Source organism: Leptidea sinapis, chromosome 16 (genome assembly GCF_905404315.1).
Source record: "Leptidea sinapis chromosome 16, ilLepSina1.1, whole genome shotgun sequence".
Lineage (NCBI taxonomy): Eukaryota > Metazoa > Arthropoda > Insecta > Lepidoptera > Pieridae > Leptidea > Leptidea sinapis.
Window position 1 is genome coordinate 9,021,434 of NC_066280.1, and position 26,076 is coordinate 9,047,509.

Consider the following 26,076-nt stretch of genomic DNA (forward strand, 5'->3'; position numbering starts at 1 on the left):
GCAGTCGGTCATCGTTTCAATTATATTATTTTCATTTCACTGGTGACTCGCAATGGTCTTACATTGTTTCGTTGAATTGTTTATTAAAACCTGTGACCATAATACCTGAGTACTGAAACATTTAATTTTTGCTGTAGCAGTTGTTTGATTTAAAATAATGAAATATATGTGTCTGTGCCAATTTTAGTGCTTGCGAAGAAGGTAGCTGTTGTTTTGTTTTAATTATTACCATCGTGCTTTGACTGATTATTTTAGTGCTAACAAAATGAGTGCCAAAAAAGTTTTCGATACAAAAGTTCTAGACGATGAAAACTCAGATTCTGGTTTTCTATCTGGACCAATAAGTGAACAGCTGTCTGAGGATTTCGATTCTCGCGAGCACACAGAACCCACAGAACCTACAAATAAAAGTGACAAGAACACTATTAGTGAGAATACAGACTTAGACAGTGGCTTAGATTTGTGTTTGTCAGAGTGTCTATCAAATGTGAACCTTGGAGATACTCCCACAGCCCAGGCTCCTATTATTGTAATTGAACCAGAGAGGACTCAGGACATCCCACCGCTTGCTATTCTGTTCCAGCAGGATGATGATGGAGACACGTAAGTTTATTATTCTGATACTGGTCATGAAAAATATTATTTAAAATATGTCTGGGTGAACTTCTGGAAGATGGTAATCCGCCAATATCCCTTGCAATGGATGAGAGGTGCAACATGAATGCTGCTAAATGCTAATGTTATTATAAGAATAATAATATTGACATTTAGCAGCATTTACAAAAATTTATCAGAGTATAGGTATATAAATATGTACATATAAATATTCATGAAACAATATTTTTTGTGTAAAAGTTACATTTTTATTATTATTTTTGCTAAGCATACATTCCCAGATATTTAGAGAGTCCCTGACAACATGCTCTCAAAAGGTCATGAGACATCAGTTAGTTAAAATAAAAATGTAACCATATTTTAATTTTTTTAATCCCTCAAAAAGTGTTTCATTTAAAAAAAACATACATATTAATCATTTGTTGTTTATGTTTGCACCAGGGGTTAAATCCAGTCCTAGCAGGGTTAGTATACACTGGACTATATGTGGTCGTAATAAAAAAACAGTTATCCAACTGGTTTTTCATTACGATAAAAAACATAATGTGATCTTGGTACTTGCCGTGTACAGTAAAGAAAAAATTTATAGTAGACCCACTTGATAGTAGATGATCACTTTCGCTCATAACATTATTAGTAATGTGTTATGCATACAATTGTAATATCAACATCAAAAAAATCTGGTATTTGACAAATTGGGTTTAGAATATTGAAAATAGAAACCAAACCAAAAATATTGGTCTCCTAACTAAATTTAGTTATTATAAAATTAATATATTTAGTTGTTTGTTAAACAAATGATGCCTTTAAATATGTATATAATGAGCGCCAACATTTACTGATAAAATTTAACTTTGAACTAGAGTTCAAGTTAATATTTCATTTAGTCAAGCTGACTTTAATTAAAAAAATATATTATTAACATTTCTTGAACTTGCATAGAGCATGTTTACAAGTAAATTGTAATCTTACTTCAACATAAGATATCACATAATATAAGATATTAAGTAGAAGTTGTAAATTAGTAGCTGTTAGGGTTTTTATTGTAACATCTGAAGAGATTTAATCATTTCTAAATCACATGGAGTATGGTAGTTATTGTATTATAAAAAGAATAACAAAAGTATTTAATGTAATATAACTAACACCTAAGCACACAGAACACAATCTTAGTGTCAATATCCACAAGATATAATGCACTTACAACATTGTTAAGTGCATTATCTTGCCAATGTCAACAGCTTGTCTCAATTGGGACTAATAAAATTTGCACATAAGTCTTGAAACTCAAACTAAACATTTCTATATTACATATAGTCTGTTCTACTCTTAATTTGGAAGTCTTTTTTTTTGGAAAAGGAGGAAAAACAAGCGTACAAGCCACCTGATGTTAAGTGACCACCACCGCCCACATTCTCTTGCAACACCAGAGGAATCACAGGAGCGTTGCTGGCCTTTAAGGAAGGTACCCATGTTGTAGTGTTCCAGAAACACCGGACAAAGAAGTTGATTCCAGAGCTTTGTAGTATGTGTAAGAAAGCTCCTTGAAAACCACAAGTCATTCAACCAAATTCATAAGTGATTTATTCGTTCATTGGTTTCCAGACAACTCCACATTGCTGCTGTGCATGGCTGTGAAAAGTCTGTGGGGACCCTAATTAGGGTATGCCCAGAAACTGCATGGTTAGATGTTCCCAACAACTACGGACATACTCCACTTCACTTGGCTGTATTGAGCGGCCACGCTGTAGTCACAAGGATGCTCGTGAGAGCAGGAGCATCACTTGGCATCAGAGACAGGACGGGCGGCACTCCACTCCACATTGCAGTGGAAAGAAATAACCTTGAATGTTTACAAGCCCTGCTCGCCCGTGTACCAGAACACCCACCTAGAAAATTGGCCACAGTATTGGACCAGAAAAATTATAGAGGTGAGTTTGAAACTATTTGTTATGATGGTGTAATGTTATTGTTGAGTATAAGAATTTCAGGAAATACCATTGCAATAGCTCACTTATGATTTCTAAAGTTCTGATTCACTGTAAATACCCATAACATAATATGTTTTCCAATAAACATCTTAATATATATAAATTATATGTCACGTTGTTTGTCTGTGATGGACTCCTAAACTAATGAACGGATAATAATGGAGATCACTTCATGGAGTGCAGTTTAGTCCAACTTGAGATAGTTTTTATTTCGATTTGGGACCCATAATTATTTTAATTTCCAATATTTGTTTTGTATGGACATATTTTCTATGAGAGAATTTGTTGACGCACGGCTTGACAGTTTCACTGTGAAATAATGTCATTATAAAATAACAGGGAGCATATTTTACGAAATAATTCTTCATGTTATGAAATATTATTGACAAATTCATAAAAAACAGTATTTTAATTATTATATACAGAACAATGTCTGTCGGATCAGCTAGTATTGTTGTAAAATTTAAGCCTAACCATTAATTCATTCATTCAATTGTCATATTTTTTTTATAATTTTCATGTCATGTACACTACTACAGTTGGCTAGCGCTTAGCAGAATGGAACCAGTCCACATGCAAACTAAGCTGAGTATTTGAGGTCCAAAGTCAAAAGATAGTTATTGTTTTGTGACTCCTAGTATATTTTTTGTGGCTGTGTTCAATATCTTTTTCTTTTTTTAATTTTATTATGATTTTGTGGACTGGTTCCTTTAGCCAATTATGAATGTAAAAAGATTGTTTATTATCAAAATCGCCTTGACTTCACCAGAGGTAGGAAGATAACCTGTTGAGTACTATCATATTACAAATATGTTATAAATTATGCGAGTTTCAACAAGTCTATAAACGGGTTATTTTCATTGACGTCCATTGTTTGCATAATGAGTATGGTTGGTAGTTGATTCTCGTAGTAGGGGCTGGTTACGTCAAGACAATTGATGAAGCGACGGCGATAGTTAATTAAGGAAAAATGCGACACAATCAATAGAAATAGCGCATGTATCAATGCCGGATACTAAGTTGTTTTCCTTCACAAAATGCCATTGTCCGCTTGAATGTTGTCCATCTGTATCCGTGGCGGCTGCACGCGACGCTACGTCACCAACCCTTGAATACCGGTATGGGAGATTAATCATTTATCATAGTCATCATGATCATCAGCCCGAAGACATCCACTGCTGATATTTGCGTGGTGTTTTCAGTATAATACGACATTTAAAAACCAATGTCGTTCTACACATATAGACACATCACGTCGTATAGAAACAAAGCCGAAATATGACACCAAAATAAGCGTCGAATGCTATGTCTATACATTGGCGCATTTACTCCAGTTGTTTAGAATGTTCTTGTCAATAAGCAGCAATGTAAAACATTTATTCAAGTTATGCGTGTTGAATTTACAACCCGATTCGGCAGTGACAGTTGAGACACGACTAAGGCAAAATTTTGCCGTTCCGCTATCAGACTGCGAATGATATGTCCTTAAAAAAGCGTAATCTCTAAGGTGCAGGATAATGTGGGCAGCGGTGATCACCTTGCACGTGAGACGTACGTTTGTGACTCCTCCTCTTCCGTATGTCCAACAATTCCCCACTACCATTGTCATATATCACTCCATCATATCGGGGCCATCGCGTCCGTCGTCTTCCTACCCGTGGTCGCCACTCAAGAACCTTCAGTACCTATCGAGTATCGGTTCTGCGAGCCAAAGATCCATCGTATCGTACTATTGATATTATGTAAACTGAAAATCATACATTTCACTAAGAAAGTTACGAAGATTTTTATTGCATCTATTATTATCTTTTTCAAATCTGCACTTTACAAATATCCTTAATGCGCCATTGAACATCGAATGGACAAGTCGATGTGCTATTAAATAAATAGCCGGATAATCCCACATCTATTACTTTAGTATTGTCTTTAATAGTTGATGATGCAGAAAGGTCAATATGAGCCATGCCATTGCGACAACGATTCAATGACATCTGAATCCTTCGCAATGTCATCGGGAAATACAGCAAACGTTTGGAGTTTGTTTCGGGGAAAAAGAGCTGTGCAATCATCTTCATGTTTTCCCTAAAGATACATTATATCTATCTGTCTAATAGTGCTCAGTATGGTCACTTCACCATTAAAGTCACTTACCAGTGGGAGGCTCCGTTGCACAGGAAGCCGGCTAGATTATGGGTACCACAACGGCGCCTTTTTATGCCGTGTAGCAGTAATGTGTAAAAATTACTGTGTTTCGGTCTGAAGGTTGCCGTAGCTAGTGAAATTACTGGGTAAATGAGACTTAACATCTTATGTCTCAAGGTGACGTGCGCAATTGTAGAGCCGCTCAGAATTTTTGGATTTTTCAATAATCCTGAGCGGCACTGCATTGTAATGGGTAGGGCCTATCAATTACCATCAGTTGAACGTCCTGCTCGTCTCGTCCCTTATTTTCATAAAAAAAAACATTTGGAATTCCTATATCAGTTTAATATAATATCTGGTAGTGAAAATTCATTGCTTGCTGCGCAAAATGCACAGATATGATATTGTAAAAGATAAGGAGTCCTTACCAAATAAAGATACCATAGAAACAGTTTGCTGTGGTTGATTGGGTTTGCAACCAATAAATTTGTAGGTAGCTGATGGAGCGAATAGGTCATACGATAGAAGGTATGTCAGTTCAAATCACAATGACAAGCGTTAATTAAAATACCATTAGTGTAATAGTGAGTTTAGCAGGGTTTTACCCTACGTAGTAAATTACATTAAAATTATATTATTATGTAGTGCCGGAAATAAACAGATGTTCGTTCGGTTTTCCCGATGTTACACAATTTGCCTTGGGACTTTCAGCGGCGTTTGTTTACTGTGCTTGTCTGCGACAGTCGACCTCGTTAGCTTCTGTAAATATAATCTCATGACGTTGGCACGATTTTGTATTCAAAAAGATACATTAGAGAATGCCTTCGCATTCTCCAGACAGACTAGAGGTATTTTTGGCTCTAAAATTAAGTACCTAATTACTTTAATGATCCGCCGTTATAATTGTTCCAACATTGCTAATCGCGGTTGATTTTAACACATTTGGTTTATCCCAAAACTTCTGTGTAAACAAAAAAAGATAGATACAGTGGCCGATTTCGAAGTTATTTTTTAAAGATAATAAGGGACGAGACTAACAGGACGTTCAGCTGATGGTAATTGATAGGCCCTGCCCATTACAATGCAGTGCCGCTCAGGATTCTTGAAAAACTCAAAAATTCTGAGCGGCACTACAATTGCGCTGGTCACCTTGAGACATAAGATGTTAAGTCGCATTTGCCCAGTAATTTCACTAGCTACGGCGGCGCCCTTCAGACCGAAACACAGTAATGCTTACACTTTACTGTTTCACGGCAGAAATAGGCGCCGTTGTGATACCCATAATCTAGCCGGCATCCTGTTCAACGGTGCCTCCTACTGGATTTTAGGAGATTTAAGATTTCTCAGTTTTCAAACCTTAACAGCTAGTTTATAGATCTTCTGCTAACTACACAATAATATTTTCCTGTTGATCCCAACGTGTGTACCGACGGATGTGCGACAAATTGTCGAATGTTTTACATTTGGGTTATATATTATGCTAATTAATACGAACATGCTTCAAATAAAAGCCGACAAAAATAATATTTTGTCCATCGGCGGTCGTAAAAGCGTTAATAAAGTGTTTGCAAATGGCGGTGCGCGGTCAGCGGTGGGTATTCCCAAAGCGAGCGTTACATGAACCGGCTCGAAGTGAAAGCGCTATGTTGTGCTCATTCTATGCCCGGGGTATCCCACCGAGACGCGCTGGTACATTGTTACGTACGAGAGAGTACGTGCACACGGCGCGCTCGTGGCCTCGGGTTTCCCACCTCACATGACGCCGCAGATAATGCATCGAGCGATGACACGTCCCACGTGGCGCTGTGTGAGCTAACGCATAGCGCACCCGCAGAGAAGTAAAAGTAATCAGAAAACACGCAAACATGGTGTTTTTAGACAAGTTTTGTGGTGAAAGTATAGCATTTCGAGCTATGAACACTACTTAATCCTGTTACACATATCCTTAAGTCTTATTTGTAGGTTGCTAATGCTTGCTGTTGGTTATAGTTAACACTGCCGAGTCTTTTTGAACTACCACATTTCTTTGAGGTTAAACAAGTTTTTTGGCATGGCGTAACGCATTTTTTTGGTACTTCTCTCAGAAAAGTTATTCTTATAGCTTGTACTTTTTTGTGTAGGTTCATTTATTCAGATAAGTAGTGAATAACGAGGATTGTAAGCATATAAACTGTTTTCCACGCAAGAATTTTGAAAATATGTATTGGCTTTTTTTACATAGATGGCGGGCCGGCAGCCGTGAACTCATATCGCTCAAGGTCGCTGGCATTTAGTGTCGCCTTAATGTTAAAATCACTTATTGAAAGTTAGAACCATCCATTCGGAAGAAAAATACCTTGGGCCTAAATTGGATTACTATTAAATTTATTTGATGAATAGTCCAGCGGTCATAGCCCCATTCTCTAACTATAGCATTGTTTATTGGGTCACAGGTTAACATAATAACATCCCTGATAGTTGGCATACCGATCGTTTTAGACAAAGCGTTCACTCTCATTTCATTCACTTAAAATTACGCTTGCCAGATTGAATCTTGTTTTATCACGGCGTGTATCATACCCATCAAGTGCTTTTTATGACTTTTTGGACGGATAAAGTTATTCAGATGATTCAAAATTATTTTACCCACTATGTTATTGCAGCTGAATTGACAACAGCTGGCCTTAGATGCCGAGAGTGATATCACAGTGGGAAGTCTGAAGGGAAAACCGCAGGTATTCTCGAAGCCGTGGGTTCATCATAAATCATTTCAGACTCATCACATCGTTAAAGTTCAATTTACTTAGTTTAAGGAATGTTCGCGGGATTTCCAACCAGCACATTACGACTGTTACTTTTACTGTACATAATTGTAGAGCGCCATTCACTTTTGTGTTTTGACTATACTATTCGTTTAACGTAGATATTATCTAGTTTCCTTTATTGATAAGAATAGTGATAAAATATAAAAGCTATAGAGATTATTAATAATTTGTTGATATTTTGGTTTTAAGGCATACCGGTTAAACTATCTTCATCTCATCCAGTCTTACACATTTTACCGTAGTGACCTTTTTTCTTTTTTTTTCCTGTTAAGTGGTAAACAATTAACATATTTATGTCGTAAAGTGCGTGTATCATTAGATTAAGCTTATTGGTCGTGTATAGCTTTGGCGTGTACTCACTTGAAGACAGACACAATGGGACACCATCACCTATGAGAGTTGTCCATATTTTGTGTGACTAATAGTAAGTGCTCATGAAAGCTAAACTAAATCTTGCAGGATTTTATTTTTGCACTAAAGACTCGCAGAGGAACACGAACAGCTTCTATTTAAGAAAAAGTCTGTGTATTAAAATGATTTTTTTCGTGCTATTCTACGTTTTTAGAAAGAACAATTTTGTAAAAATCTTGCAAAGATGGCTTTGACAATTATTTATTAAATAACGAATACGGCTGTATGGGCTTGAACCCTTTGCCTGTCCTAATAATGGACTTAGAAACCAAAAAAAAAATATCGAATGACGCAACCGTCAGAAAATTTTAGGAACCAACTTCAACCCGTTACTTTGTGGTACAGTGATACGCGCGTATCTTAAATTTCACTCTCATAATTTTTTCAAAACTCGTCTAAAGAAGTATATAGTATATAACTTCAATAAAAATGGAATAATATGCCCTGACCGTATGATGACGCTGTGTAGCTGTCATTATCATAACGGGTGTTGAGGGTCACAATTTGAACAATGGTTCAACGGTTATAAGATGATAAAATAATTATAATAAATATGGCGGTGAGGAGTCACCCGTTCGGTCATCACACCCGTGTGTCGCTAGGCCGGCCCCTGTCGATGACAGCATCGGTTTTTTGGAAAACCAAAGCAAATCCGGTTACCTTTAATAAATTGCAGCGAGAAAATACATTAGCTATATTAATTACAACGATATTTATTTGTTAGGTGAGCGTGCCAGCGGCCAGATTACTTCAAGGTTGAGAAATCCCACAAGAAATGTTCGTTGTTCGTATAAGATATATTATTATGTAAACTTTAGAATATTTATTAGATAGTTTGTATCGCATATCAAATAATTTGAACTAAATTATCGCTCGCAATCTGAGGCTGAAAGTAGAAACCTTATTTATCTCTCTTGCCAGCTCATTTTACCAGGCTCCTTTGTACAGGATGCCGGCTAGATTAAGGGTACCTCAACGGCGCCTTTTTCTGTCGCGAAGCGGTAATTTGTAAGCATTACTGTGTTTCGGTCTGAAGGGCGCCGTAGCTAGTGAAATTACTGGGCAAGTGAGACTTGACAGCTTATGTCTTAAGGTGATGAGCGCAGTTGTAATGCCGCTCAGAATTTTTGGGTTTATCATCATCATATCATATCATCAGCTGAACGTCCTGCTCGTCTCGTCCCTTATTTTCATAAAAAAAAATCTCCCACGGGAGCAGAACTAATTGCGACGTATCTCTCACAATAAAAACACCTTATATAGATAGGAATTAGGAACACAAGTTGAACAGTGATAATGTTAACAACAATTGTTATCAGTTTCATGCGGATTTTTACTGTGGTTTTTCCAAACACACGGTTTTTACAATTCTTGTTTCCCCGCCTGTTGCCGTGCGGAGTGCACTTACTAACAAACATTATGGGCATGTCTGTGTCGGGGAAATGTGAGAGATGAGACAGAAGAACATGTACACACTCAGATTATGGTTCGCCGTTTTATAATTTGTGGTACTGCCGGCGGATACTGGATGGTTAACTGTTCTGTCTCGCCACCCTGGCCAATGTGGATAAGATAAGTTCTCTACCCTGGTGGGCGGTAATTGTTGCACCATAATGTCTGTCTCTTACATCATTAATTATAGATAGACTGTAACAGCTGTAAAAACGTCAAAAAATCAATTTTAAGCAATGCACGCACACTAACACAAAGTGACATACAATTCGCGAGTGTAAGACGTGGCTTGTCACGCACACTTAAGTAATAAACCGTGGGCTTTTTTTATCGTATTCGTATATCTATATTTTGTGTAATCAATCGGAAAACACTGCGAGTTTTAGCCGTCACAAAAACGTTGGACGTGACTCTGTGATTACCTACAGATGTTTCCAGAACATATTCAAAATGATGAAATTTGAAACGGTCCCTTGCGAGTTGGAGCACGGAAATGGTGAAAATAATATGCCGCGCCGTATATGGCGAGGGCAAGGTGTCTGTTTGTTCGCACTTCGCACGAGGCACATCGCTTCGCATACTTGGGAAAACCCCGCTTGTAGTCGCGTCGTACTAATTCACACGAGTTCCGCCGCACCTCGTCTCGCCCCGCTCACCTCACCCGCGTTGAGATGTTGCGTGTGCAAAATTGAAGTGCACACTACTATCAATAAAATTTATCATTTTATTTTTCTATATCCTTGGTCCATGGGCTCTGGTATTAACATATTTGCAAACAATCTTTGCTCCTGTGTACCTACGTAACTACTAGCTAGCCCAAAGTAGTAATAGGCATTTATTTTCTCAAAATTGATTCCTTTAGAATTCTTTTTGATGTAATTTCTAATATACTAGACGCTACTGCCGCTGCGGAAACAAATGGCGCGGAGAATAAGCGGCGCAACAAACTATGCCAGCATTTTTTTTGCGCTCTTTTTAATCAAATATACAGCATTATCATTGCTATTGCTATAAAATAATCATAATATAGTCCCAGGCTGTCGGATCACTTGGATATTTAGCTGTGGAGTAGTAGGACACTGTTAAGTTACGAAGTTGTGGAGTTACGACAGAGCCATTTATTAATAAAATATTAAAATTTATTTGTAGATAATGCCTGAACAGTGGCAAGGACTTTATTATAAAAGTGTATACATTTACTCCTATTATATATCTTATGAAGCCTAATAGAATTAGTTACAAGCAATCCCTTATATCTAGTGTTATAATAATGAAAATCACTGTTAAGAGCAAAAAGGTGACGATTTTTGTGAACGTATATTAAATTTTCATAAATGTACTGACAATGAATAGTCATAATATTTATTTCTTTATTTTTTTACTTTCTGTAACTGTCTATAACCAAACTGATGTATAGCACGAACAGCTAGTCTTACTAATTGTCCGAATTAACACTGTTTCGTCTGATTTGGTTAATATAAAATATCTTAACCTTTCTAATAACTAGATCTTCGTGTCAGAATATCTTATAGCTACAGCGAGATTTGCCGTTTTTGTTTTGTTAAATCTCATTCACCAGTTTCAAACCATCCTTATCATTTGTTTTCATAATCTCATAACACTCACACACTATATTTTTATATACACTCTTAGACAAATTATCTTGCACCAAACTAGGCATAGCCTGTACTATGGGTACAAGACTACCCGGGACCTCTAGCTTAGTAGTCAGGGTTACTAACCATTCCGCTATATGGGTCGTCTTTATGATCGGTAATATACAAATATTTTTACTAAAAATAGGATGTGACATCACTTATTGAAAGTCTATCACCCATTCCAAAAAGAATGCCTCAGACCTGAGAAGAATGGGCGCAACAAACTCATCAGGCTTTTTTTTTCATCAAAAAAATTTGTTCAAAATAATATTGTTCAATTAAACTTATTATTTAATAGCCTGAGGGCTTTCGCTCCATTCCCAAACTGTGGTATCATTAAGAAAGTCATTATGTTATAGTACCTTTACCACACAAAAGTTTTTTAACATTTTCTGGGATCATATAGTATTCATCACCGCACAAGACGTACTAACTCGACTTAGCCGAGTAGTAGGCATTATTAGTTTGACTATTCCTCGTTTTAGGTCATAGTAGGTAGTGTAACTTGGGTCAGAGTGAACTCTGACGCAACTGCGTCAACGTATTTACGTTTCATACCCTTCGAATACCGTCACAATAAATAATATTATCACATCATAATATATAGGTAGATCCTATTTTAGTTCCGACTGATGGCTGTTTCTTGTCTCGAACGTTAGCTGGCGACTTGGAAATTAATAACACTGGCTGGCCGACCTATTTGCGATATTCTAAAACAAACATTGGAATCGGGCCAGATCGTTATACTAAAATATACAGAAATCTGGAATGTAAAGTTATACTTATCGAGATTATTTATAATATAGGTATATGCTCTAAATAAAGTATTTAATAGCCATTGCAAAAAGTAATTTATTATGCAAAACTATGACCATGACAATGTTATGTATTATGTAATATAATATTCACCAGTGGGAAGTCTCCTTTGCCACCGAATGCCGGCTAGAGTAGCCGTGAAGCAGTAATGTGTAAGCATTACTGTTTTTCGGTCTGAAGGGCGCCGTAGCTAGTGTAATTACTGGGCAAATGAGACTTGACAAGTTATGTCTCAATGTGACGCGCGCATTTATAGTGCCACTCAGAATTTTTGGGTTTTTCAATAATCCTGAGCACTGTAATGGGCAGAGCGTATCAATAAACATCAGCTGAACGTCCTGCTCGTCTCGTCCGTTACCGTCAAAAAAATCAAAGAATTTAACAAAATATATTCTTAAAATTACTCAGTTTTGATTTTAATTCTAGGATTAAAAAGATCGTTCCTATTGTATTGTTCCTATCGTACTGAAAAATGAATAAAGATGACGTCACAGCGTCGCTTAGAATTTCGTGTTACATTACGCGGTATATCATCAGTGTTATCATGTATTCTGACGCACACGTCATAATCGGCAGCCATGACACCTACGCATGTTTTCGCGCGTATTTCAAAATAGATTCGAAAAATACTAATCTTCCATTAAAGATTATTTTATTTGCTGAAGTAAAGTTTTTTAAAATCGAATCCGACACAATAAATTAGAAATACATAATGTGCCAACAGAGAGAGGAATTAAATCAAAGGAATTAAAATAAAACTCTCTCTATATCTCTCGGGAGTTAGAGAACTTTTATAGAAATGATCCAGTATGACGCCCATGTCGTTACACTAAAAAACTAGCTAGAGGAATTCTTTGAATGAGATTTGACACCATAGTAAATAATACCTTAGACGATTGACTCAAGCAATTCGACACTTTTCGTTGGCCGGTTGCTTTTGGGTCCAACCATAGAAGCGAGTGAAAAACCTTTATGCTTTGGTGTGCTGGGGTCCAAATCTCCGTAGTATTGTTGAAATAGTAACTGTAATTACAAATGACAAACCAAGTATGCCTGACGTGTTGTATCATCTTTCGACTGATTGCTCGTCGCGTACTCAAAGGTCACTCGATAGCTCGTACGAACAATTAATAACATTCGTAGTGTGTAGAGCTTCCTTAACAACCTTGGCAGCTTGTTATTATTGGGTGTCCACTTCCCGCATATTGAGTTTATAAAAAACTTGTTATATTAAATACGTTTTCATATTTTATGATACAGTATTTTGTTCAGTTCCGTAATATGCAAATGTCCAGACTGAATTTTAATCTTTTGGCTTGGCAATTCTTTTATTAGAAAATTCTTTCTAATTATTGAGGATTTCTAAGAAATAAGGCGATAGTAAAAAAAAGTATACACTCTCTCTGTCAGTTTAATATTATACGAGCCCGGAACTTCGGCAATATTTTTTTAAAGTGAAACTTTTATTACATCGTCTCAAACTTTTTCGTCTGTGTGTTGCATGTCGCTTGACTGTGAGGCGGCGCCTATAGTTCGCAGCAGCTAACCGTTTAGTGTATAGACTATTACTCATTTGTGCCAGTGCTCCACGCTATTTTTAGTTAAATGTCTATAATGTGAAAAAATTTTCACTTTAACCGTGGTTTCATAAAACGACACAATTCTTTTCTTATATAAAAGGGGGCAAACGGGCAAGATGCTCACAGGATGGGGAGAGAGAGGCAACCGCCCATGGACATCCGCAACAAAAGGTGTTTAGAGATGCGGGGTATGCTCTTTTCCCTGTCTCTAAGTCTGTTGAAACAGGACACAACGACTGAGTACAATAGTAAAACAAACATGTTGGTTGTTTCAGGCCAGGCGTGTGTCCACGTGGCTGCCATCTCGGGACACCTGGAGACGCTGCAGATGCTGCTCTACTACGGAGCTGATATCAACGTCACGGTATGTTCACCATTCTTCATAATATAAGCTATTTTCTCTGACCACGGTCTCAGCCCAATCATGTTCAAGTTGTGCATTTTAAGAAGTAAAACTATTATTCGAACCAAATTGATTCCTTTAGAATTCTTTTTGAACTCATTTCAAACTTTACCACCGCTTCGGAAACAAATGGCGCTCTGAGAGAGAAGCGACCGACGGCGCAAGAAACTCTCCCAGCATATTTTTTTGCGCTCTCCTTACATTTACAATATTGTACTGTCATTGTTATAAAAGTCCCAGGCTGTCACCTAGTAAGATCTACGACAGAGCCATTTTTTAATAAAACATTAAAATTTATTCATATAAATTACTTGTTCTCCTTTTAAGGTCATGTCTGTTGAAGTTTTGCGTCATAGTAATCGTTATTTCTTCCATCTCCCTCGGTTTTCTGTTACTTCAAGGGCAGTGAGTGCGTTACCTTGATCACACCTGCATAGGTACTGATAGGTGATCGCCCCCGGGGTGTCTCACTTTCGACCTTTCCCATCACGATCAACTTTTAACCGACGAAAAAAACGGAGGAGGTCATCAAGGAGATGTGTAAATCTTTTTATGTACAGTTGAGTTGTGTATTACAAATAAAAATTTCACGGTACAAATAATGAGCAAACTGAGCAGAGCTGTCGGTCTCTTGTGTGTAGACATTTTTACCAGTCGGAGGTTCCTTTGCACAAGATGCCGGCTAGATTATGGATACCACAACGGCGCCTATTTCTGCCGTGAATCAGTTATGTGTAAACATAAGTGTGTTTCGGTCTGAAGGGCCGTAGCTATTGAAATTACTGGGCAAATGAGACTTACCACCTTATGTCTCAAGGTGACGAGCGCAATTGCAGTGCCGCTCAGAATTTTTGATGTTTTACTAGAATTCTGAGCGACACTGCATTGTAACGGACAGGGCGTATCAATTACCATTAGCTGAACGTCCGGCTCGTCTCGTCCCTTATTTTGATAAAAAAAACTGCAATTCTGCTGAAGCTCGTTCGCCAAGATCAGATAAACCAAATACCCTCAAGTGTTTTACTCTACTCAGTCCCACTAAGGCTTTTTTTTTAAATTACTTTAAAAAATTAAGGTTTGTAGAAATTTAGTAGATTGTAGCCACAAAAAATATATTAAATCAGAAAATAATTAAAAATAATGTGGTGCACGACACCAGGTAGGAACGAAGTTCCTTCGGCTAATGTAGAATCGCCACAAGTTGCAAAAAAAATCGTTCTAATATTGCTATAATCGTTATCATATATTAATATAATAATATTGATAATATATACACTACTCGCTTGTGTATGCGACTGTCGCGCCTGCGCACGTCTCATTTATGGGTTTTATTCCACGCACTTTTTTCCACGGATTTTTTCTTACGGTTTTACTATCACATTTTTTTCAGTTCGGTCGCGCAGCATAATCCCTATCCCCTCCAAGCCTGCCGTAAGGAACTTCATTCCAATAGTAGTTTAAAAAACTAAAAAATACGCTTTTTATATAATTTTTAGTTTGGTTTACTTATTTAAAACGCGTTGTGGAATTAAAAATCTGGTATTATAAATTTTCCTAATATTACATATATCGGTTAAAAATAATGGTTGAAATTTAAAATTAACATCAATTCCTGCCTTATCGACGATAGATGAAAGTTATATAAATTTGAACAAACATCTTATTTTGCAAATTGAAAAATGGAATAATTTTATCAAGTTAGTGTATTGTCATCGGTCCTCGATAAATTTACGAAGTTTGAACAAAATCTGGCCTGGATTAAAGTGGGTCAAAATCGCGCCCAAATGAGTCGGTTACAAACAAACATACATACATACAGGTGAAGCTAATAAAAAGCGTGCAAAAAGATCGAACTCTTCATTATTATGTGTTACATACACATATTACAATATCAACTTACAAATATGCACCCATGTTTTAATGTGAGCGATTTCTCCAAATTAGGGTGAGTTTATTTAAATCGTACATACACATACATACTCACGCCTTGTTCCCTTCGGAGTAGGCAGAGACAATAGAATGGCATTTGCTTCTATCCTTACAAACCTCACGCGCTTCCTCTACATTCATTACTCTTTTCATACATGCTCGCCGTATGCGGGTGCTTCGGACCTCTCCTTTTCTCAAAACGTCACCAATTTGGTCGACGAATGTTCTACGAGGTCTCCCGCGACCAACTTGCCCACACACACACTTGCCTTATACACTTGATGCGTCATTCTTTCTTCACTCATTCGCTCCACGTGTCCAAACCATTTCAGCATTACTTTTTCAGTCCTTGTCACAACATCTTCTTTCACACCACAGCTCGCTCATATTACCGCATTCGGAATTCTATCAATCAGTCTTACCCCGCACATACTACGCAGTGATCGCATCTCAACTGCGTTAATTCTGTTTTAATGCTTCTTCTGTCATACCCACTATTTGAATGTGCAATTGATTGATTGACGATCTGTGAAATGATTTGCACAATTTACAGTAGTGTTGCTGATAGTTGAGTCCGTTGATAATATTCAGGGGAAATCCGCGCAATGTTGATAAAACGCCTCGACCGGACTTTGGTATATTTTTGTTTTAAATTTTAAATATTTGCTTGTAATAAATGTCATCCATGCTGTTGACCTGTCAAATGATACTGTGTATTTAAAGATTTTATTCGCTGTTTAACGTTTAAATAATGTGCTAGTATTTATGTTATAAGTGATGGCATTCTCAAATAGTTATAATCTCTATGTAATATGTTCAATACTTATATAAATCTTTGTGTGAGAGGGAATTATAAGCAATATTCTAGGTTCTTTTGTCTATTGCCTCGGCTTGTATTGTACTGCACATAAATTACTGAGCCTGCTGCTTGGAATATTTTTATTGAGGGTTCTTAACCGTGTTTGGATCCGTTGTAAAAATGACATATCCGCAATAGGTGGATTTGAATTTTTCAACAACAAGTCAAAGCATTTAATAAAAAACTAATCCTTTCCACCTAGGAAAGGATTAGTTTGCTAAAGTAAAACTTTGTTAAAGTAGAACTGATAGAGAACGTCTCAAATGGTCACCGATACTTTTTAATGATATGATATTTAATGATATATGCTTCGAGGAGCTGATAATGTTGAATGACAAAATCCAATTAAAGGGTTCTAACCTCATAATCGAACGTAACGGGCAATAGTGCCCTCGAACCGATTGCGATAAGCGATTGGAACAAACATAATAAGTATTATAAGACATGCTAATTAAAAAAATAAATATTCGCTAAAAACATTTGAGGTTAGTAGTAATTACTATAACTCATTTCTGAGACTAGCCAGATTATACATTAAACATTCAGTAATATTTACTGTCGCCTTGAATTGATGCCAGGACTGACTCCATTTGTCTATTCGGAGCCCCATTGTTAACCACCTCAATACCAACTTTAAAATTATCCCATAATACATACGGCATTGTCTAATCAAACGATAAAGTTGATAGCGGGTTTTCACAGGCCTTCAGTGGCGGGTCATTGTCACCTTTGTGATGTGTCGAGCTGTGCTGTTTACTATTTTGCCTGTTACTCGCCGTTCAGCATTGAGGGAAATTATTTACAGTTTTAAATAAAATAACTCTTAACTCGCGCGTATCAGGTCTTCAACTTTTCGTCTTGCGCAGGCGCTTTGTTGAAGCAAGTGCTGGTATTCTTGAACTGATAAGATTTATAGACCGTAAATTTTAGAGCATTCTCCCTTCTCAGAGGCCAGCAGCGCTTCTCTTGTCTCTCTTTCTCTCTCTCTCTCTCTTTCTATGGTTTTTAAAGTTCCAGTAAGTGAGCTTCTTGTGCGTTCGTCGTTCCTCTGGTCGAAGAAATCGCCAAAATAGCGCGTAATTGAAACTATTTCTTAACAGTTTATATAGGGCTTTTATTTTACAAAAATAGTTTTATGTCCACATAATATGAGTTTGGTACATAATTACTATGGAGATAGAACATTAAAAAAACGAGTTCCATACTTGCTCAACAGTTTACCCGAGGACATAAGACGTGAGCCTAGACTTGTTAAATTTAAAAGTTTATTAAAAAAATACTTGTTAAATACGTTATAACCATTTATGTAAATTAATTGTATCAATAACTTACTTAATAATTTATAAGCTATGTTTATGTAAAGCGAGTTACCTGCAGTCAAACTGCGTAAGCAGTTTTGCGGGGCATGGTGAAAAATAAATTGTAACTTTCATAAATAAATATATTACATACATACATACATAAAAAATACATTTCTATCTTTAATAGTCCAAAGTTAGTACTTTTTTCTAGTGAAAAAAACTAACTTTTACAGTTGGGGGCCATCTTAATTATTCAATTTAGATAAAAATTATTAACTGTTTGCCAATACTATTTAACTTAACATAGTTTTGTTATTTTTGTAAATTAAATTGTATTATGTTGGTAATAAATTAAAAATGCTTCTAATTCTGAATTAAAACTATGGTGACTTTGTACGGGAGAGGTAACTTAGCTTCGCTTGATTCCACAAGGACTTTGTCTCGGTTCCCAGCCTAGTTCTTATTTTTACCGTTACTAATAATGTTAAATCGTTATCTATATATATAAAAATGAATTGCTGTTCGTTAGTCTCGCTAAAACTCGAGAACGGCTGGACCGATTTGGCTAATTTTGGTCTTGAATTATTTCTGGAAATCCAGGGAAGGTTTAAAAGGTGAATAAATATGCAAATGCTCGGAATTAAATAAAACCAACAATTTTGTTTTTCCTTTGATGTGTCCCCGTCGTTTAGAAATCAAATTGAAAGACTTGTTTAAAATGAATAACTAATTAGAATTTTTATATATTTCAAATTTTCTCAGGAGGTAAAACATAAACTTAATTTTAGCTAACTATAGTTGGTAGATTAACTAATTGGTTTTGACTATTTGGTTGTTAACTTTGATCAGGTTATGTTTATGTAGATTGATATATCTTAAGTTTTGTCACAAATTAAATTTCTGAACGCAAACAATACTATTTGACGTACATACAAAAGTTGAGGTTTGATTTTGACGATTGAGGCAGTACGAAGTCTGCCGGGTCAGCTAGTTACATATATATATTAAACTAAGTTGTGGCTTCTCTGTCGAATTTTCCAATTGATTCTGATTGTAGCTCGTTCTGGTGCGATGTACTGTTCATAAAACACAAACAATATTTAATAATGCACTGTGTTATCTTTATCTAAATATAATTTAACTTAGTAAAGTTTATCTCCAAATGTCGTGTCATGGGAATGAAATGATTTATTTGTATGAATCGTGGTAACATAGTTGTTAACAATTAATTGGTTTACAGCACAATTCGCCAATATATCGGCATACAAATATTTGATTAAATTTTTATATTTATACGTCACTAATAAACATTACACAGTTTTAATTCAATAATATAGTAGGTACCTCTGAAAAAATTACATTTAAATACTATTATTTTTGGCTAAAGAATTCTTTTAAAGTATAAAAGCATTTATCTATTAGCCATAATTTTAATTTTTTATGTTTTAGGCATCTCTCTAATATTCTTTGGAAGGTGGTTAAATACCCTAATACACATAACATTCGCGTTATTTTGATGAAGCGCTGTTCTACAGTATGGCATCAGAAGGCGAGTTGGATCTCTTAATCCTTATATGGAATAGTCCTTTGCTGGTTTAAAAAGTTCACCATGTCTTTTAATGAACATACAAATTTCTAATATATATAGACCAGTAAGCGTTAAGGTGCTTTTTGAATAATGGTCTACTAATAATTGAGAGGGCATTGTGCAGTCCGGAGATACTGACCATGCTGAAATCCAAATTATATGCTCAATTTATGTAATATTTTCGTAAACACTCATATGTTATCCAGATGTCTGTCACGCGGCATGAATAATTAAAACCACTAATTAGTGAATACCGATTACGGAATGTTGTCATAAAGGCATATATTTTCTCAAAATTGATTCCTTTTTGATGTCATTTCTAATATATTAGATACTACAACCGCTAGGGAAACAAATGGCCGCTCTGAGAGAGAAAGAAGCGGTGCAAGAAACTCTCCCAAAATTCTTCTTTTGCGCTCTTTTTAATAAAATATATAATACTAGCTGACCCGGCAAACGTTGTTTTGCCATATAAATTGTATTGATCTTTTGCTTGCTAGTTGATAAGAGATGGCGCTAGTTGTATTCATTAGTAACAATCACACTTCTTTTATATTTTGTATAATTCACACTATAGTTTTATAAATTATAGCCTATTTTTTATTCTGGTGTGTAAGCTTTATTATTGTAAAGTTTCATCAAAATCTATTCAGTAGATTTTGCGTTAAAGAAGTTCAAACATACCTCCAGACATACAAACTTTCACATTTATAATGTTAGTAGGATTGTACTGTCATTGCTATAAAATAGTCATAATCTAGTCCCAGGCTGTGCGATCATTTAGATATATGTCAGTATTTATTGTTGTTTGTGTTGTTTACAGGAAAACCTGGCCGGTCGCACGGCGCTACACATGGCCGCACAGCGTGGGGACGTCCGCCTCGTCAAGCACCTGCTCGAGCGATGCAGGGGCGTGACACGCGACGCGCTCGACTACGCGGGCCGGACGCCGCGCAAGCTCGCCAAGCGTAGCGGCGCGGCGCGCATGCTCGCCAACTTGCTCGGCGACGATGATGACGACTCTGATACCGACGATGATGTGAGTTATTTATTTATTTTATTATTTATTTAAGTAAATTTAAGATGCTCGTGAACGGGCGCTGCTTGTGGTGGCAGGATGATCCTGTTGCCGGGGACTCGGTTTCAGATTCTTAAAAGTTATTGTGTATATATATATGTATGGATATATACATATTTATTTATTTATTTATGGTGTATGTGGATTATTTTATTATTATTAATTTACATTAATTTTATTATTAATTTACATTTACTTTTTTGACTTACTCGTGTAAGACTTTGACGTTTGAGTGTGTTTGTTGCATCATTTTACATATTATATTGTAATTTGAAATTATTTGTAAATCGATGTACTTAAATGTAAATCTTGTTATAAAAGAGTGGCAATGAGTTTCTTGCTACTTCTTCTCGTTAGCTCAACCCTTCACGAAGTAGTGGTAGATTCAATAAGAAAAATATTTTTTTTTCGACATTCATAAGTGTCATTTCCGTGACCTACGTGAATAAACTGATTTTGATTTGATTTGATTTAAATCTAGTTCATCTACCACCAGTATCTGCTTCGTGGTTTCATGTTCTGCATTCATGAAAATAATGCCCTCCTCTATTGATGTTATGTCATTTCTCATATGTTTCAATTCCTCTTCCGCCATACTCTTCAAATACATATGTAGCTAGCTCTATATTAAGAGTGTTCTTCATTAAAGCTAACTCTTCGAATATAAACCTATGTCTCTCTTGTTAATAACAATGGCGTCGTCACGGGTTGAAGGTGATGCCATCGAAAGTTTTGTATGCTTTCGTTCTCCTTTCGTGTCGCCCTGGCGACGAGGTATCCAACATACACCCAAATGATGCACTGCAGTAACTTACATTTACTTCACCCGCAAACAACAGTCGACAACAATTGAACGAGTACACCTGTGACCTGACAATATGAGCGGCGCTATTGAGACATAAGATGTAAAGTCTCATTTGTCCAGTAATTTCACTAGTTACGGCGCCCTTAAGACCGAAACACAGTAATGTTTACACATTACTGCTTCACGGCAGAAATATGCGCCGTTGTGGTACCTATAAGCTAGCCGGCATGCTGTGCAAAGGAGCCTCCCGATGGATACATTTTTACATTTTTGCAAGATATGTTGATAAATATGAATTTTGAAGTGTGAATTGTATTCTCAAACGTATTTATGTTATTATAGATCTACGATAGCGACGGTGAGGTGGAGAGTCTGTTCGAGAAACTTCGACTGACCCAGAACCCGATCAACGTGGCCTGAGGAGACGCCCAGTTAGCCGGCAGGACGCGCTCATCCAGTACATAACAAAAATTTCCACAAAAGTGTCAAACGAAACAAAATGTACGTACACAGATTATTTACACAAGGTAGAATAATCTGTTGTCAGTAGAAATACTATAATACTACTTGTATGTAATATGGTATCATAGTTAATAATGACCTCAATATTTATTACATCACCAAGCGGAGTGGTTCGGTCACCACTGTGCTGTACCGTCTTCCCTGTCAATCATTGTTTATATTATTTATCTACACCCATGCTTTAAATTCTCTATTAAAGATTCTAAAACCGTTGGCTTATTGCCAACATTATAACACCAACATCCAAACGAGTGTTGTAATGAAATTAAGTACAACATTACAACACTCGTTTGGATGATGTAATGATTACTAGATAGTAAGCTAACTGTTTCATAATCTTTTATAGAGGATTCATATTATGGGTGTAGATAAAGTCTTGTATGCAACTGTTGATAATTAGGTATTAAAACACTCATGTGATACTATTATGAACACACATTCGTGTTGTAATACCCCTTATTACACAACAGTTGCATAAATTACTATTAATGTTCTATACATATTATATCTAAGACTTATTTTACACTAATTGTTGTACATACACAAAACGTGGGAAACGCAAAAGTCGTAACAAGTTCTATTACTAATACTCTAGTAATATCTGTCTATTGTAGATGTATTATTTGTCTGAGGTATAATGTTATATAATATTAAGGTGTTTAATTGTTGTTGTATGTAATTAGTGTTAGTTGTAAGTGTAATGTACATTTAATATATTATTGCATATGAATAATAAGGGAAATATCTATTATATTATTTAATTGATCATACAAACATTTAAATTTGTAAAACTTCATTATAAATATCGACAACGTCAATGAAAACAAAATAAAACTACATATGTAATATTCTGTATGCACATATTTTAATTGAGAAATAATGTAATGTCGGGTTCATCAACATTAACTTATCTTCTATCTGCGATGGCAATGCAGGTCGCCTTGCTTCTACCTTCGGCAGCAGTAGTTGGATTATAATATTTATTTTGCCAAAGTCTCTCTCCTACTTTTATAAAAAAGCGTGAGTGTAGACTTTTATAAAGATTATTTTATCAATCACACAAGTATATTCAAAATTCAGATTCAAATATTTTTATTCAAAATCACTCCCATTGAAAATAGACTGCCTCAGACCTGAGAAGAACGGGCACAATAAACTCTGCGTGATTTTTTTATATAAAAATATTGATTACAATGTGATATCGTACAATTAACATAATAAATACATCATTATAATTGAGTACACAACACAAGTGAAAACTACGAGTTTAAAATACTTGCAAATCAAGTGTTCACTAATATCTAGTAGCTGGGAGAATACTCCGAGCGAGTTAAACACATTGGGTACTTTTAAAAATTTGAACATAAAACATACCCCCGACAACATATTATGTTCAAAATTTCATTATCAAATCAGTAGATATGGTGTGAAAGCAAACTTACATTCACATTTATAATATTATAGTGATATTTAAATCTTTTTTCACTTATCATGTTAACTTTATCGTTTGGATGTTAATAACAACATTATTGTAAATCTAGTTTTGTTAAAATATCAAATAAATAAAACCAACATCTATATCATTTGTGAAATCACATTTTCTCACTACACAATATTTGTTTTTATTAAGATAAGTCAAGCCGTTGACACACACATGTAGCCCACAGATTAATATAGTATATTTTATTATCTGTTGCATGTTGGTACACTTGACAGTTGACATGTTGATTGATTTTTGACACACAGTTGTATAAATTACTAGTGGAGTACACAGTGGAGGATTACCCGGAATATACATTATTTAATATTTTACAACAATGTTCGTTCAGATATTTGTGTAAACAGAGAACTTAGCCAATTTGCAATAGTTTCACAGCTATTCTCCTCCTATCGTTGGTAAAGTGTTATTATTGGATACAATTTGACAATAATTGAATCATTTTGACCACATGACAACGTAATTCCCATTTTCTTGGTTTTTTTTAAGTTTATAGTAAACTTGGCCAAGAGACATCACCATTTAAACTGCAGTTACAAATAATTTTAATAATATTTGCTGATTTTTAATCGGTGGCAACATTATCAGAGGCTGTGTACACGGTATAACGGCTACTTTTTAAACTTTAATAACTCAGTCGCCCTAAGACATTCGCTCGACGCGGACGTGCAAATATCATTTTAACAATTTCGACGGATTCCTTCTCCTTAGAAGTTCTAGAATGTACTTTGTGTAGGTATTATTTTAAGGTACCGTTTATAATTTGTTAGGAAAATATATTGTGTTTGTTTTTTGTCTGTAGGTAATTATTATGAAAGTGTATTGTCGACCGTTGAAACTATTTATAATGCTGTTATTTATTCCTCGTTTGTTTAAATTACTCAAAAAAATACCTAATTTGTAACAGCTGATAGGTAAATGGTCAAATTATTGTTGTATAAGACTCCTCTAGATAGTTTATCGGAATTAAATATTGTTGTTGTACATGTATGATGGATACGTAAATTCAAATAAATTCTAAAATAATATGCAATTGTTTTTATTCGCGCTGGAAGCATTGATGCCTATAAATAATATTCTTATATACGAAACACTGACGCCCGGTTTCCACCAATGCGGAGAGGAGAGGAGATTAGCCGCGAAGCGGTCAGGTTATTTCCACAAAAGCGGAGAGGAGATGTGAGCTCTGCATAGCGGAGATGTGAGCTGTGAGAGCTCGAAATCAGCAATGAGAGAAAGACGTCATGTCGTTACAAAAGTTAATCAAAATTAAAATCAAAGAAAAATGAGACATCTCACCTCTCCGCTTGATCCATTTCCACCGAAGCTAAGCGGAGAGGAGATATATGTGGAAATGACGAAATTGATTAACTGATTGGTTATTAAATAAAACGCATCTCCTCTCCTCTCCGATTTGGTGGAAACCGGGCCTAAGACTGAGTGAGTTGGCTATTATAGATCGTACTTAGACTTTACTTACGTGAAACTTAGCTGAGTGTAAGCTTAGCATAATCGTTATTTTTTTATATTTATATTTCGTTTTTATAGTCATTTTTCTGCTGTTATTATACTGGGCTTCAGCTATGACAGCCCAATGCACAAGTCAAGTTCGCGTTTTTTCACACTCATCTAAATTTTTCTTAAGTAAAGGCTAACCCCCTTATTCATAATGTCCGCTAACTTTAAACAGCCGCTAAGGACTGTTTTTTCTCATTCTGACTTAGGTCAATAGAAGAAGACAGAGTGAGAATTAGCAATGCTTTAAGTTAGCAGACTATTATGAATAAGGGGGTAAGTAGATACGCTCTATAGGTCTCAGGGTAAGTCAAGTTTGATACTACAGTCAAGGTGGTAAGAACACGAGTTTAATACACTTCAGATTAGTAACAGCCGCATGAGCAGGACAATTATCAACTAAAAGAAGAACTTTCTTATTGTTTGCTTTTAATTCAGCGTCCCAGTTTTGTAACCATTTTTCAAAAATTTCCGATGTCATCCATGACTTCACATTGTTTTCATACGTTACCGGCAGTGTATGTTTTTAAAGCATCTTGGTTTGTCTTGGACATTTTTCCTCCCGAACAATTCTCTCCTTTGAATTTTAAAGTCCTGTCTGGTGTCATATTGTAAAAAAGTCCGGTTTCGTCTGCGTTATAAATGTCTTCTGGACTGTAGCCTTTGCATAATGTAGGCCACTTTTGCGTTATCCATTCGTTCTACAGCATCTTTATCCACTCTGGCAGCTTCACCACTCATTTTACCGCCGACAATGCCATGTCGAGCCCGGAAACGTTGAATCCAACTAGACGAGCAAACAAAATCTTCACCAAAACGTTGAGCAAAATCGTTTGCTTTTTGTTGAAGAATTGGTCCATTTATTGGCACATTATTTGTCCTTTGATATTTAAACCACTTTAACAAAGCTTCCTCAATCTTCGTATGCCGCGTTGTTCTGGCTCGTTTCATTTTCAAAAAATTCTTGTCGTAAAGGATTTGAATTTTCTCCCTTTCTTTCCAAATGGTTGAAATTGTCGAGTGAGATACACCATATTCTTTTGCCAGGTCTTTGTTTGGAATTCCTTTCTCTAGCTTTGAAATAATATGCGATTTTTCTTCGATACTGA

General features: G+C 35.9%; 1 protein-coding gene across 1 annotated transcript; it reads left to right on the forward strand.

Annotated features, from left to right (window-relative positions):
* LOC126968726 (NF-kappa-B inhibitor cactus-like) lies at positions 1 to 24,480 on the forward strand. Its single transcript, XM_050813829.1, has 5 exons — positions 1 to 603; positions 2,221 to 2,546; positions 13,745 to 13,833; positions 20,373 to 20,588; positions 21,775 to 24,480. Exons 1-5 carry the CDS (start codon positions 266 to 268, stop codon positions 21,850 to 21,852), a joined length of 1,047 nt encoding a protein of 348 aa, XP_050669786.1. The 5' UTR covers positions 1 to 265; the 3' UTR covers positions 21,853 to 24,480.
* Positions 24,481 to 26,076: the final 1,596 nt, after the last annotated feature.